Source organism: Drosophila albomicans, chromosome X (assembly GCF_009650485.2).
Source record: "Drosophila albomicans strain 15112-1751.03 chromosome X, ASM965048v2, whole genome shotgun sequence".
Classification (NCBI taxonomy): Eukaryota; Metazoa; Arthropoda; class Insecta; order Diptera; family Drosophilidae; genus Drosophila; species Drosophila albomicans.
Genome location: NC_047627.2, coordinates 29,012,518 through 29,027,919, shown reverse-complemented (window position 1 = coordinate 29,027,919; position 15,402 = coordinate 29,012,518). Strand labels below are relative to the sequence as shown.

Here is a 15,402-nt window from a genome sequence, read left to right as displayed (position 1 = left end):
TGCAAACTCAAATGCGAAAAAAAAAACAGAAAAACGAGCAGCGAGCAACGACAAAATGGAAATCAAGCAACATCATCAAGGCCACAAAATGACGACGACGCTTATCAAATACAAACACACACACACACACAAAGAGAGTAGCAGAGGGAGAAAAAGAGAGAGAGAGAGAGAGGGAAGAGGGAAGCGGAAAGAGGCAGCTGAAATGTGATGAGCAATTTCAATTAATGCCCCACAGAAAAATAGCAGCATAATTTTGCTGCATTCAATATTCATTGAAAATGCGTATAACAAAGGCAAAAGCAAACGAAAAAGCACAAAGCAAACACACAAACATTCACACACACACACACACACAAGTAAACACATTTACAATTTAAAAGTATGCTACGAAAAAAAAAACGACAACGGAGACAAAAAAAAAAGAAAGACTTCCAAGCTGGCCAAAAATATCAAAGGCAGGTGAGGTGGATAGAGCTGAGGTGGCTTTTGACAAGGCTAAGCAGCAACCACACACACACACACACAGTCGGGCAAATGAACGATTTACACACACACATACACACACACAAATACGCGCAACGAACGACCGCGTACGCAACAAGGTCACTGGAAAAATCGTTAAGCAGCAGCAGCAGAAGCAGCAAAGCACAATAACAACAACAACTACAAGAAGAATGGCGTCAAAGCACAATAACAACAACAACAAGAGTGGAGTAAAAAGCAGCGCAAAGCACAACAACAACAACGACAAAAGTGGCGTCAAAAGCAGCGCAATCAGCGGCAGCATTGAAAAAAAAACACAATAACAACAACACGAGCAAAAGCAGCGCCAAAGCAATGGCACAAAAAAAAGACAACAATAACAAGAAGCAGCAAAAGCAGCGCAGCGGCCAAGAGTAGCAATAAAAGCAACAACAAAAACAACGCCAAGGCAGCGCAGTTTGCACCACTGAAACAGAGTAACAGCAGCAGCAAAAACAGCGAAGGGCAGCAGGAAAACCAACAGCAAAAACAACGTCAAGGCAGCGCAGTCAGCAGCAGCGAAACAGAATAACAGCAAGGAAGAGCAGCAACAACAACAGCGCCAACGCAGCGCAGTCAGCAGCAGCGAAACAGAATAACAGCAAGGAAGAGCAGCAGCAAAAGCAACAACAAAAACAGCGCGAAGGCAGTGCCAAGGCAGCGCAGTCGGCAGTAGCGAAACAGCAGCGTAGAGCAGCAACAAAAGCAACAGCAAAAACAGCGTCAAGGCAGCGGAGTTAGCAGCGCCAAAGCAGTGCAGTCAGCAGCATGAAGGCAGAAGCAGCAGGCAATGAATGTGTCGATACCAAAGCTGCGAGCGCTGTTGTTGTACACACACACACACTCGCATTTGCCTGCCTGCCTGCCTGCGTATGCGTGCTTGATTGGCCTGTTAAACACACACACACACACACAAGCAAACACATACACACGCATTCCAGCATACGCGCTAATAGTAAAATTTTGTGTTTGGTCTTTTTTTGTACTTACTTGTCGCTTTGAGTTGTAGTTGTGTCGCTGTAGCTTCTTCTTCTTCTATTGCTTTCGACTATTAAGTTGTTGTTGTTGTTGTTGTTGTTGGCTCAATGCGTCAACATTTTCGATTTACAATTGTTGCGCTGCATTGCCGCAAAAAAATGTTTAAAGCACGCGTCACACACACACACAAACACACACACACACACGCAAAAAATACGCGATTAGCAATTTGTAGTTATTGCTTTACATTTGTTTTTTTTTTTGTGTTACATTTACTGTTACTTGTTTAATAATTTAACTTTGCTATTATTATTTATGTGTTTTTTTGTAATCTAACTTTACTGTTTCTTTTTTTTTGTTGTTGTGTTCTTGCCACGGTCAGCGAAAAAAACAAAAAACAAAAAAAGTGCAGCTGGTGGCTCCACCTGGCGTCTTCAGTGCAAACTAATGCTGGCTGGCGCTTCAAACGTCTGAGCTGCGCGCTGGCCGTGGTGTAACTGAAAATGCTTTCTGACTAATCAACACAACACAACCCAACTCGCATCCAGGACGCGGGCTTCGCTGTGGTCAATTTCACAGTGTTGAGTTACGTTCCTATCTGTATGTGTGTGTGTGTGTGTGTTGGGCACGTAAATTCCTATACGCGCTGCCCGTTGTCAGACTGGAATGCAAAATGGAAATGGAAATGGAAATGGTGGTGAATGGAAGGTCGAACGCGCGCGTCATTTCCATGCAAGAACATTTTCCATGCCGCACTTGTTGGATTCGCACACAGCACAGCACACAGCGCATGCCAGCTGCCAGCCACGTGCGTTCCAATAATGCTTCATCTCCATGTATGTATGTGTGTGTGTCAAATTGAGTTAAGCATACAAAAAAAAGAAAGACGGGAAAAAGGCAAAGCCGAAATGTATTTATATTAATAAATGCGTTATACACACACTTACACACACACACATTCACTTGTGTGTGTGTGCGTGCGTGTATTTTGTCATGTATGCTGCATATTTGTGTATGTAGAACTTTTTTCCGTTAGCTTAAGCCCGCAATTATTGAACAGCAGCAACGCTGAAAAGTATGCTAAAGAAATTTATATTAAAGTTGATTTGCAGTTGTTGACAATCTCAAAGGCAAACGGAAAATAAAAAAATAAACTTCCTTCAAAATACAAAAATCAAATTACATCAACATCTTTTCCATATATTGCTTTATGTTGGATGTGTTCAACATCTTTCTATAGACCATATTTACAAATATTTAATATTCATTTTTGATAAACCCTTTCTCTTAGATAATATATGAGCCCACGAACAAATTTCTCTTTAATATTTATGTATGTTTAAAACGAGCAAGAAAGCTACAGTCGAGTATGCCCGACTGTGAGATACCCGCTACCCATTTTCAATTAGAGCAAAACAACGCGGTATTATTTAAAATATACTAAACTAATATAGAGCAAAATACTAAAATATACCGAAGGCTATATTTGGTATATCTATGTAGTATTACATTCAAAATTTAGTATAGTAGGATACCACAAAATACTAAAAATATATATAATACCGTATTTGGTATATTGATATACTACTATATTCAAAATGCGGTATTATTATTTAAATATACCAAATTTATATAGCGCAAAAATACCACAAATTTACGGAATGCTTTATTTAGTATATTGGCATAGAACATACTACATTCCAAATATACCATAGAAAAAAAAAATATTTAGGTTAAGCTTTAAATATTTTGTTTCAATGCGATATTAAAGCTTGAAACGATAAAATACATATAAATATTTCAACTCTCGTTAATTTTTAAGAACATTTTCGATGAAAATTATTTTATATTTTACAAATGGGTGTGGTTTTACCATACAAAATCAAAAGTTCTGACTAACTTTGTTATTAACTTAAACAGATTAATAATAAAGTTATAGAAAAATAATGTTAAAGTCATTATATAATCAACTTTAGCTCCCTTCATCGAAAACATTTCAAAGTCTACAGAAAAAAGAATCTAATTTTTTTTACAATCTCTTTTAAACACTCTTCCTATGACTGAGCTTTAAAGCTCCGGCTCAAAAGCTTTGCCGATCAATCAGTCAATCAGCCGTGATTGATAAGGTGATTAATAAGCTGGTAAGAGAGACAAACAAAGGATGCAAAAGTTCTGTTTAAACCATCGGATGTTTATTGGACAGCCGTATACAACAAGATTACAGATTACATCAAATACATATTCAATATTATTATTAAAATCTATGACAAAAAAGAATACAGTTGAACTGTATGATAAAGACTACACATTTAACACTTGAATAAACAAATTTTTGATTTTAAAACAACAAAAAAAAAAGGATAAAGTTTGGGACAGTGTGACCAGCCGATGTGCGCTGAAGCTTAAAGCTAAGTAGACAAAAGCTCGAGCTATGTCTGCTATATAAATGCACGTTCTGGAAGTTTTTAGGAAGAGCGCGTCACATGGCCAAAACACACTTCAAAAAAAGGGGGGAGGGGAGAAGGAGAAGGAGAAGGAGGAGAGTAAGCAAAGCTTGTTGTAAATAAATGCATTAGAAAACAGCCTTAACCGTTGATCAGTTGATCGAGGTGAGCCTCGGAAAATCGTGGAAATCGTGCTCAGTGGAGCATAAAGAGCGCCGGCTGCTCCAGATGTTGCTTCCACACATTCGAGAAACTGGCCATGGTAACGCCATCGATGACACGATGATCAGCGGACCAGCTCACACTCATGATGTGCGCCTTGATCACCTCATCGCGATCATTGAAACGCGGCACCGCCTTCGTGCGTCCCATTGCTCCGATTGCCACCTGAGGTGCCATGATGCAAGGATGCGTATAAGTGCCACCGACCTGTGAAATGAGCAACGAAAAAGAAAGAGATCGATATATAGTAAGACTGTATGGTAAAGAAGAGTACAGAGATATGCATATGTAGGTGTGAGAAGTAGAAAGCCAAATGAACTTAAGAATAGCTAAATTGCATTTTACAAAATGAAATCTAAACTACATTTTATAAAACAAAAATACTAAAAACATACCAAAGACTATAAGTGGTATATTAATATAGTACTAAATTCAAAATGAGGTATTATTCTTAAAATATACAAAATTAATATACTTTAAAAATATTTATAAATATACCGAAGACCATATTTGGTATATTGATGTAGTACTAAATTCAAAATGAGGTATTATTCTTAAAATATACCAAACTAGACTAACTATTACTTGTCTAACTTCCAATTGCTGTGGACCTCTCAGAATCTTTTAAATTATTAAGCGCACAAGCAGAGCTTTCACTTTACACTTCAACTTAAGATCGGTAATATTTAAATAAATATGTTGTTTTGACTAACTACAAGGTGGTAAAATTATATACTTAACTTCGAGCTTTCTTCAGAGAATATCGAATATAATTTCTAAAAGTTTTTGGTAAATCTAGCTTTCGATAATATTTGACTTATTCATTGTATATAGCATAAGCGGACTGACAGAGCTTTCTGCCCTCTACTTTACTACTCTTAATATTCGGACAGACAGAGCTTTCTGTTCTTTTCTATTAAGACTCTATCTATTACACTTAAATCTTAAGATGACTTATACTTAATTAGAAATAATATTTGAGTAAGTTATATTCTTAAATTTTAGTTTGCTATCTGTTCCTTAAGATTCTGACACACAGAGCTTTCTGCCCTCTACTCTACTACTCTTAATATTCGGACAGACAGAGCTTTCTGTTCTTTTCTATTACACTTAAAACTTAAGATAAGTTATACTTAATTAGAAATATTATTTGAGTAAGTTATATTCTTAAATTTTAATTTATCTGTCCCTTAATATTCAGACAGACAGAGCTTTCTGCTCTCTGCTCTATTAAGACAAAAGATTCGGACAGACAGAGCTTAAGGCTTTCTGTTAAGACACTTCAACCTTTAAGATTCAGACAGACAGAGCTTTCTATTCTTCTCTATTAAGACTACTACACCTAAGACTCCTACGCTATCCCTTTTAGAAATAAACAATTTATGTGCGATAAGATATCATCAGCAAAGTCCTATGGCGTCAAGAAGCGGACAGACAGAGCTTTCTGCTTATTAAGACTCTACGACACTTAAGATTCGGACAGACAGAGCTTTCTGCTTATTAAGACTCTACGACACTTAAGATTCGGACAGACAGAGCTTTCTGCTTATTAAGACTCTACTATACTTATGATTCGGACAGACAGAGCTTTCTGCTTATTAAGACTCTACGACACTTACGAATCGGACAGACAGAGCTTTCTGCTTATTAAGACTCTACTACACTTATGATTCGGACAGACAGATCTTTCTGTTCTATTCTCTACTAAAACTCTACAACACTTAAGACTTTCATACGCTCCTTCGTTATTCCTTTGGGAAATAAACTTTTGTTTTGTGCACTTACGATGCCAATGTTGGAAAGCGAAAAGGTGCCATCGGCAAAGTCCGCAGGCGTCAAGGAGCCAGTGCGTCCGCGCTCGACGAGCGCATTCAGATCCTTGGCAATCTCAATGATGTTCTTCGCCTGGCAATTCTTAATGTTGGGCACCACCAAACCCTGCGGCGTATCAATCGCCACGCTAATGTTATGCGATCCCTTGTAGACGATGGATTCGCTGGCCAAATCGAGCGAGCTGTTGACAATCGGATACTTGGACAACGCAATGCTGGCAGCCTTAATGCAGAAGGGCATAAAGGTGAGCTTGGGCACGCCCTGCTCTGCGGCAGCAGCCTGGAGTTGGGTGCGGAACTGGATCAGCTTGGACATGTCGATCTCATCGCTGTAAGCGAAATGCGGAATTTTCTGTAAGATGGAAACGATATATTAGAGTTATTTAAGTAGTTTAAAGGATTAAAAGTGACCGACTCACCAGCGACTCGCTCATGGACTTGAGCATTGCCTTGCGCACTCCCTTGAGCACCTCAACGCGATCCGCAGGAGCAACTTTCGGAGGAGGTGAAGCAGAAGCAACAGCAACAGGAGCAGAAGCAGCTGTCTGCTTGGCCACATTGCTGGGATGTGGCACATTTGTGCCGGGTGGCACTTGACCCAAGAATTCCAACACATCACCCTTGAGCACACGCCCATTTTTACCAGTTGGCGTCACCTTAGCCAAGTCCAATTGATGCTCCTTGGCCAAGCGACGCACAGCTGGCGTTGCTGGTGTTATAATCCGTCCACCATCGGCAGCTGCTTGCTGCTTTTCCACATCGCTTTCCGAGCTGGAACTCGAACTCGAGCTGGAATCGGAGGAGGTGTCATCGTTGTCCTCCTCTTCGTCGGCTACCTCGAATTCCAGCAAGGGTTTGCCAACCAACGCCAGCTCATCGATGCTGTGAAAGATCTTGGTGATCTTGCCGTCGTAGCGACTGGTTATGGTCACCGATGCCTTGTCCGATTGCACCTCGCAGAGATTGTCAAACTGTTCGACGGTGTCGCCCACCTTAACGAACCATTCCTTGACCGTCACCTCGCGAATGCCTTCGCCAATGTCGCTGAGATTGAAGGCTACCTTCTTGTCCAGGCAGCTCGTTAAATGTAAGCAACGCGACAGCTAAAAAATACAAAATTCAATTAAAAATCTCTTGAAGGCGAACTGATATGTTTATATATATTCTATATTTTTAATGCAAATTGACATATAATCATATTTAACCTGCTACTTTTTGCTACATAAATCTTTTATAGTTATAATAGACTTTAACACCAGCACCAAATGTGCATAAAACAACGTAAAACATTGCAAAGAACAGAACACATTTTTGAAAATGCAAATTTCGCTAGCCAAACCAGCGCCATCTTGCGGCAATCGATCGCAAGCGAAAAGCCAAGCGACGAATTGCAGAAACAGTGCGCGTTTGGCGCGCTGCCTCTCTGTCACACCTGTTGCTGCTGTGTTGCGCGCTCGCTCGCACACACACGCACACCCAGCATTCTGCTGTTACATAATAACAGAATGGAATGCCACAAACTTTGTTTTGCTATTAATTATTATTTTTAACTATTTACTAATTTGCGTGCGCAACATGTGGAGTGCATTGGCCACATTTTGCAATTACTTTAAAAGCATATGTTACTCACAGCGATGGGTTTTGTGCGACGCAGCCAAAATGTGCTGCCATTGCGAAGCAAGTGTGTTGCCATTGCCATAATTTGCTCTGCAAACGAAAATGTAATAAAGCATGTCAATGTAAATTGATTAACAATAGAAAATAGAATTTGCATTGAAATACCTGTTAATTTGCGGCTGCTTTAAATGCGTACTCAGCAACAAACGATCGACCTTATCGCGTGTAATTGCGGTCGCGTTCTAAGCAAATTCAGTTTGTTTTGCATTAGCCAGCTGTTGTGGCAGTCGATCGTTTTGTTTTTGTTGTATTGCCTTTTGGCGCCATCTATTGTAAGGCCAGCGATAAATGCAAAAGTATAAGTGATAACGATAGACATCATGTGGTCGTGAAAGATATCGATAAGTGCGCACAGCTGTTGCACAAACCAAACAATATAAACGTGGTCGCCGCGACGATGGTAAGTTTGTTGCTAAAAATGCACAAAATAAATAATGCAATTTATTATTAATATTAGGCAAACTTACGCAAGGAGCTAGAGAAATGCAAGCATCCCAACAGCCGCAAAACCAAGGCGTTGGGTAAAAAGGCACGCAGGCAAAACAACAAACACAAAACACGCATGGGGCATGCAATCAAAAGCAACATTATGGGCGAGAAACTGAGCTGGTTCCTGGGCCAAATCGATGAGGGACGCACAACGCCACTAACGCCACAGGAATTCGAAGACCTTATTGCATTGTATCTGAAGCGTTTCGACGAAGAGCTCGAACAAATCGCACTGAAACAATCCATTGGCAAGCATCGGGCAAATCAACATGCTGCACGTCAGGATGTCATCAAGATTACGCTGGAAAGGGAACGCAATGAGTACCAGAGCGGTGGCATGGGTGAGCAGCATTTAACCATAATATATTTTTATATTTAATTCATTTATTGTTTTTTCAAACAGAAATGCTGAATCTCTGCGATCCGTTGAAATTCAAGATGCTCTTCGATTGGGATGGCAGCGCATTGAGTGTGCAACATTTAAAGCTCGATTTGGTTTCGTTTAATATGCTGCAAAGGCTAAAAGAGCCGCAGGCAACTGGCCAGCAAATGGAAACCGCTTAAAATACAAATATACAAAAATACATAAACATAAACATAATACATAAAATACATAAACAAATCCATATTTTGTGTTTGTTTTGTACATTCCGATAGTTATTTCGATTAACGCATGGCTGTAGCGTTGTATTTTGGTATTTTTCGCAGCGTGAAATTTTATTTTTGTCGTAATACAGTACGGGCACACTGTTGTGTGAACTTGAAATAAATAGAATGTGGTGAAATATTTCTCACATATTTTGAAACTGGTAAGTGTTTTTTTTATTACATAAACAACACATATCTAATCAGCAGTGAACAGTGAGAGTGTTATTTCTAGTGCTAGTCATTCATCGATTCGATTCGCAAAACCACACAACACAATGGGCAGCAACGCATCACATGGAGTCGGAGTTGTGGAAACCGCCGCAGCGACTGCAGCCAAAGTTACGGATACCGCTGCCGCCGGCGATAAACCGAAATGCAAGGCTTGCTGCGCTTGTCCCGAGACGAAACGTGCACGTGACCAATGGTGAGTGTGCAATTTTGACACCGTGCCACATGACGCAACTACATATGTATACATATTGAATGCATCTCTTGTTTTTTGTAGCATTGTGGAAAATGGCGAGGAAAACTGCACGAAACTCATCGAGGCGCATAAACAATGTATGCGAGACCAGGGATTCAAAATCTAATTGGTCGACTGAGCGTGGGAAAGGCGTCGCGCGGTGTACTTAGAAGGAATATTTCAGTCGTCACGGGGGAGAAGATGCGGCTAAATAATTAATACATGTATATCTCTTTCTCTCTCTCTTCGCGATGTTTTTTTTTTTTATATTTGTTTTGCTATCTCAAGCTAATTTTAGTTAATTTAAACGAAGAGGAAAAATAGAAACCAAAATTGTTGAACCAAAAAAAGCGCAATTTGTGTTTGTTTACTAATTAATGTATAACAATCTTGTCAAGGTGCGATTACTATGTAAGGTATACAACGCTTTGCGGCTGTGACGTAAGGCTTGCATTCGATTGCATTCGAGTAATTGGCAACTGCGACGTCAGCGCTGTGCAATTGTGACGTTAACTGCTGCTTTGCCCAGCAACTTTGCTATTGTGACGTCAGGACAGCACTGCGCTGCAGTTGACTGTCAGTGGCAACTATGACGTCAACATTGACATGCATTTTATTGTAAGTTGTACTACAGCCCTAGTTTACATACATGTGTGTGCAGCCCTGATCAAACCGGTAAAACTGTGACGTCGTCGGCATGTTGTTTAACGCGCCTTTACTTAAACTACCCGAATCCGTGTGCGCGTGCGTGTGTGTGTGTGTGTTGTTTTTACTATTTAATACTCTAATTAAATAAAGCTAAGCGTACGCAAGGCCACAACGGCGGCCATGTAGAACGTAATCAGCAACATGGTGGCAAAGGCCAAAATGCGCGATGGCTGCGGCACTGGATACACGGCATAGACGAGCGTATGAAGGATGCGTGCAACGGCGGCAACGCGGAATAAATTGCAGGCCACCGTGGGTGAGGGATCGGTGCTCAGATAGATCAAACCCATAATGAAATATGGCAGAATGTTCTCCATGTCATTGCGATGGGCTCTATGTAGAGAAAAAAAGAGATAAAGCAACAGTTGTGTGGACTTTATATCATGTCTGGCATACCTGCGAACGCGTTCCACATGTGGATCATCAAACTGCACTTCGATGTTCTTGAAAAACAGATCCTCTTCGTTGGGGAATATCTGCAAGTAGAAAAGCATTAACAACTATTCGAATTGTTGTTATGCGATGCGAATATGTGGAATGCATTTTTGTACCTTGCGCCGCAGCCCCAAAGGCAGCAAGCCCAGCAGCTGTGGATGATGTGTGGATGGCATTGAGAGGGTGGAATACAATTTGTTGTGTTTGCTTGTGGTGGACTCACCTTGTAGCGAAAACGCTGCAGCGCCGTTAGCAGCGACATTAGCAGCATTTTCACAACCAACACAGTGGCCCAAAATAGATAACAACAGAAGACGGGATTATCCAGGGTAAGCAGCTGTTCCTTCAACATTGGACTTGGCGTAGACATTGTTGTGTTGTGTGCAAAGATTGGCAGATGAATGAATGTGGTTTAGATGAAACACAAATCAAAATCATGACTTGGAAAACAAAATCTACGAAACTCGCCAAACAGGTTCCACATGGCCGGGCATCAAGTGCGCAGTGTGTGTGCTGTGTCTGTGGATGGTGTGGAGTGTAATAAAAAAAAAAAACAAAACAAAAAACCATAACTCTCAGCTCTCCGCTTTAAATGTACTTAATGGCACAGATGAGCACATAGAATGCCTCAAAGATCACAATGCCAAAGGTAATAAAGAAGCTTAAAGCTCGCGTCGGCTGCGGCAGCGGAATGCAAGCATAAACAATGGTGTGCAAAAGTCGAGCACTGGCGCCAATGCGGATGAGCATCTTGGCGGTCAGCGGATGTGGATTGCTGGCCACATACGCCAGAGACATCAGCAGAAATGGCAGCACGTTCTCCAGGTCATTGCGATGCGCGCTGCAAGAAATACAGAGAGAGAGAGAGAGAGAGCAATTAAAATGTGAGTACCAAACAGTGTTGCCAGGCTTTGAGCACCCGTAAAAGCTAGATTTTTTAAAAAACAAGCTAGAATAAGCCAAATTTAAAAAAATAATGCAGAAAAATAAGCTACACCCAAATAAGAGAAAACATGAAACTTTATTATGTGTTTATGTGGGTGGCAAAAATCTTTGGGGGCTATATTTATGATTAGGTCTTTAAATTTCCATTGCGACAGTTTCCAAAAGAAAAAAAACACAATTTTTTTGTATGATTGTACAAAAATCTTGTTAAATGTTTTATTACTGCCTATTGCTAACATACATATGCTTCTTCGATGCTGCGAAAAATTTGTTTATACATATGTACATAAATATGTACATATATCTCTTTTGGAATTTTAACAAACGCTTTATTTAATTTCACAACTCCAAACGATTAGTGGTAACACTTCAGAAGATCGTTATTCGATGTCACTATTAATTAGAAATAAATTCACGATCATACGAAATGCACATAACCATCGGCAAACAAAGAACAAGCATGCATATTTTTCTTACAGAACAAACCGTTTATGTCGCAAATACATTTAAAACTAGAATATGTTAGATGAATTTTAAAATATGCTATATTTCAAGCTATAAGCTAGATGCATATTTTACAAGCTTTTCCATTTTCAAATATGCTAGAACTAGCTTATAATAAGCTAATCTGGCAACTCTGGTACTAAAGCTTTGCTATTGTATGTGCGTGACGTCACAAATGCAGGCAGCTGCAGTGCACTGTTTGGTTGACATTAAATGCGTTGACGTTGGAATGGCACAAATGCTGTGTTTAGTAGTGTATGTTGTTTAGTCACTTTATTTTGAACTACTTAGTATATTAAAAATGCTAATTAGCATTTTGTAGAGTTAAGTTTAGTAATTTTATTTTAAGGTGCTTAATATATTAATAATGTTACTTAGTAAACAAAAAAAAGCAAATTTAAATCTTGACGAAGCTCAATCATTCATTCAATCAATTGATAGCACTCAATTATTTTAAACTGCTTAATATATTAATAATGTTACTTAAGATTTAGTAGTGTTATGTTTAGTAACTTTATTTTAAATTGCTTAACCTATTAATAATGTTACTTAGTAACAACAACAAAAAAACAAAACGAATTAAAAGCGCCAAAAACCAAGATTAACGAAACTTGACGAAGCTCAATCATTCATTCAATCGATAACGCTCAATTATTTGAAACTGCTTAATATATCTATAATGTTAATTTAAATTTATAACGTGTCGTACTTAGTAACTAAAAGAACAATCAAAAAATCCAATTAAAGGCGCCCGAGTTTGGCGAAACTTGTCGATGCTTAATCAATCAATCAATCAATTGATAGCACTCAATTATTTTAAACTGCTTAATATATCTATAATGTTAATTCAAATTTAGAACGTGTCGTATTTAGTAACCAAAAAACCCAAATAAAAGGAACCAAAAAACCTTAAAACAAAGTCGTTAAACTTGCCGCTACTCAATCATTCAATCAATCAATCGATTGCACTCAATTGTTCCACTCACCGTCGCATGCGTTCCACGTTGGCATCGTTGAATCGCACCTCTGGAGTGCGTCCCATGCGCAGATCCTCGGGATTGGCAAATGTTTTGGTCTTGATGCGTTGCCTTGCCGTCAGTAAGGACATTAAGAGCATCTTGATGATGAGCAGACTGCTCCAGAAGAGATAGCAACAGAATACGGGATTCGATTTGCTCAGCAATATCAATGGCTGATCACTTTGTTGTGACGTTGTGGCGACAGGCACAGACATGTTCATTGTACCGTTGTTCACTGCTTACTGGAATACTTGGAATACACGCAGTATTCATTTTTGCCACTTTGTGGGCATCGACGTGTTATTATTATTATTGCGGGGCAGCTGCAAGTGTTCCCAGACAATGTAAGTGTTCCCTGACCTGGTCTAATAACTGACCGACTGTTTCTCTGCATTATTGATGCCTTCCAATCGACAACTTGGCCTAAATAATTGATTATGATTTTCTAAAGCGGGAATTGCAAAAAAATATAGTTAGGGATGTTATTTTTTTAAAAGTAGACTTTTCTATATTTCAGTGATTTAAATACTAAGATGCTATCTATATTACTTTGATTTAAATACAAAAATTCTGAAATATTTTTAAAAGTAATCTATATACTAAAATTAAAAGTTAATTTGCAATTATTTTTAATTAATTTAGCAAATGAAACTTTAAAACTAATCGTTCAGATTCTGCATTTAATAAATAATTAATAAAAAAAAAAATCGAATCTTTAACTTTAAATCTAATAATAACTCTTATTTTCAAATTTTGTTTAGCAATTAATTAATAATAATAATAATAATAATAATAATAATAATAATAATAATAATAATAATAATAATAATAATAATAATAATAATAATAATAATAATAATAATAATAATAATAATAATAATAATAATAATAATAATAATAATAATAATAATAATAATAATAATAGTAATAATAATAATAATAATAGTAATAATAATAATAATAATAATAATAAAAATAATAATAATCATAATAACTAATTTTGAAAACTATAATTTTTGAAGTCTTGATGACTTCAGACCAAAAAATAAATAAATTTACGCTTATTTGGTAATTTTCTTGAACAAAAACTATAACTTTTATAGCTATCAAGTTTAAAGCAAATATGATACTCAAATTACTTCAATTCACAAATCATCCCACGAAATGAACTTTCCCATCAATCAACAGAAAAAACAGCTTTAATTTGTTTGTTTGCTGAAATTCGAGTAGAGCTTCTTGTATTGGGAGCACATTATAAACAATTTAATATTGCTGCCATGTGCTGTGTGGAATAAATATTATTCATTCTACTATATATACACAGAGGGGACGATGAAGATTTGTCGAATTCGCAGCCAAAAATATAAAGAAAAAAAAAAAGATCAAGGTTGTGTTTTTTTTTTCGCAAACAACAAACGACAACAGTACCAAAAATAAATAAATAAATCTATCAGAACAGCAACAACAGCAAACAACGAACAAAAAAAACTAATAGATTATTATAGAAGACAAAAAAAAATGAGAAACGAAGAAGAATATACAAAACGAATTCACATCACATTAAGAATGCCAAAGTCAGCGGAAGCACACACGCTGAAAGAGCGAGAGAGAGAGAGAGAGAGATCGATGCTGATAGACAGACAGACAGAACAAACAGGCTGGAAGCTCAAAGTTCAAACTTATCGGCAAATTCCCAGCGCTTCTTCTTCTTCGTGCATGCGTGCGTGAGAGTGTGTGTGTGTGTGTGTGTAGTTCTATAACTATCAGAGCTTAAGTTTGTCATTAAGGCAAAAGCTCACGCTGCTGCTGCAGACAACAATGAAATGCAAAAAGCAAAGCGATTCGGTCGCTGCATGTTTGCTAGTGTTTGTGTGTGTGTGTGTTTGCAAGTACATGTGCACTCGAGTTGATCCGCAGAATGAGATTTACAGGCGGCAGAGGCAAAAGCAGCGTCAACGACAGCGACAGCGGCATCTCTTCAATGCGTGCGCTGCGAACGCGTGTGGCATGTCAAACTGTACCCGCAACTACTCACACACATGCACACACATTCGCGCACTCACACATTTACATGTGTGTGAAATGACGTATGCCAAGAGTTGGTCTTTGGCCGCCTTTAAAACAACTTGTCTAAATTTAGTCAACGAGCAAAAGAGTTTCTTTTCGTTGTGTTCTTCGTTTTTTTTTTTGTTGCCCACCAGCCAAAAACAAAAAAAAAAGAACAGAAACTTGCGCTCCGCTCATCGAATTTTCTCAACGCTTCGCAGCAGCAAAAAACAGAGAAAAAAAAGCACAACAAGAACAACAACAATGTTGTCGACGCTGACGTCGACGTCGTCGTCGTCGTCGTCATTAGCCACGCAGACGTCGTCGACGCCGGCGGCGACACGTAGAGCGTTCAAAGTCCAAGTGTCTGGCGTGTTTTTTTTTTTTTTTTTTTTTTTTTGTGTTTTACTTTTGCTTTTGTTTCTGTTGTTTGCTGTTGTTGTTGTCGTAGTTGCTGTTGTTGTTGTTGT

The 15,402-nt window shown here is 38.5% G+C and overlaps 6 protein-coding genes across 13 annotated transcripts in view; 2 read left to right on the top strand and 4 right to left on the bottom strand.

The window, feature by feature from the left end:
• Window positions 1-1,963, bottom strand: part of LOC117577847 (MAP kinase-activating death domain protein) — a 37,915-nt gene extending 35,952 nt beyond the window's left edge. For 6 of the 7 annotated variants that reach the window (XM_052008689.1, XM_052008693.1, XM_052008691.1 and 3 more), the window contains exon 1: window positions 1,513-1,961. The gene's annotated coding sequence lies outside the window, so the exon portion shown is untranslated. Of the gene's footprint in view, window positions 1-1,512 lie in introns of all 7 variants that reach the window. The other variant, XM_034262806.2, reaches the window with a different exon arrangement.
• Window positions 1,964-3,670: 1,707 nt separating this feature from the next.
• Window positions 3,671-7,917, bottom strand: LOC117566152 (lipoamide acyltransferase component of branched-chain alpha-keto acid dehydrogenase complex, mitochondrial). Its single transcript, XM_034245643.1, has 5 exons — window positions 7,781-7,917; window positions 7,629-7,705; window positions 6,418-7,101; window positions 5,952-6,350; window positions 3,671-4,373 (listed from the first exon to the last, which is right to left on the bottom strand). The coding sequence occupies exons 2-5, from the start codon at window positions 7,695-7,697 to the stop codon at window positions 4,140-4,142; spliced, it is 1,386 nt and encodes a 461-aa protein (XP_034101534.1). The 5' UTR covers window positions 7,698-7,705; window positions 7,781-7,917; the 3' UTR covers window positions 3,671-4,139.
• A 20-nt stretch (window positions 7,918-7,937) lies between these two features.
• On the top strand, window positions 7,938-8,790 carry LOC117566184 (translation machinery-associated protein 16 homolog). Its single transcript, XM_034245693.2, has 3 exons — window positions 7,938-8,075; window positions 8,133-8,505; window positions 8,568-8,790. The coding sequence occupies exons 1-3, from the start codon at window positions 8,073-8,075 to the stop codon at window positions 8,726-8,728; spliced, it is 537 nt and encodes a 178-aa protein (XP_034101584.1). The 5' UTR covers window positions 7,938-8,072; the 3' UTR covers window positions 8,729-8,790.
• Window positions 8,791-8,890: 100 nt separating this feature from the next.
• LOC117566213 (cytochrome c oxidase copper chaperone) lies at window positions 8,891-9,544 on the top strand. Its single transcript, XM_034245758.2, has 3 exons — window positions 8,891-8,973; window positions 9,027-9,236; window positions 9,318-9,544. Exons 2-3 carry the CDS (start codon window positions 9,088-9,090, stop codon window positions 9,400-9,402), a joined length of 234 nt encoding a protein of 77 aa, XP_034101649.1. The 5' UTR covers window positions 8,891-8,973; window positions 9,027-9,087; the 3' UTR covers window positions 9,403-9,544.
• On the bottom strand, window positions 9,029-10,948 carry LOC117566188 (microsomal glutathione S-transferase 1). Of its 2 annotated transcripts, XM_034245708.2 has the most exons (4): window positions 10,642-10,788; window positions 10,535-10,570; window positions 10,380-10,459; window positions 9,029-10,316 (listed from the first exon to the last, which is right to left on the bottom strand). In XM_034245708.2, the coding sequence occupies exons 1-4, from the start codon at window positions 10,786-10,788 to the stop codon at window positions 10,064-10,066; spliced, it is 516 nt and encodes a 171-aa protein (XP_034101599.1). In that variant the 3' UTR covers window positions 9,029-10,063. The 2 variants fall into 2 exon arrangements, with proteins under 2 accessions (XP_034101599.1, XP_034101613.1); XM_034245722.2 differs by lacking the exon at window positions 10,535-10,570 and having other exon boundaries at window positions 10,642-10,948.
• A 48-nt stretch (window positions 10,949-10,996) lies between these two features.
• On the bottom strand, window positions 10,997-13,164 carry LOC117566204 (microsomal glutathione S-transferase 1). Its single transcript, XM_034245745.2, has 2 exons — window positions 12,854-13,164; window positions 10,997-11,259 (listed from the first exon to the last, which is right to left on the bottom strand). Exons 1-2 carry the CDS (start codon window positions 13,105-13,107, stop codon window positions 11,007-11,009), a joined length of 507 nt encoding a protein of 168 aa, XP_034101636.1. The 5' UTR covers window positions 13,108-13,164; the 3' UTR covers window positions 10,997-11,006.
• Window positions 13,165-15,402: the final 2,238 nt, after the last annotated feature.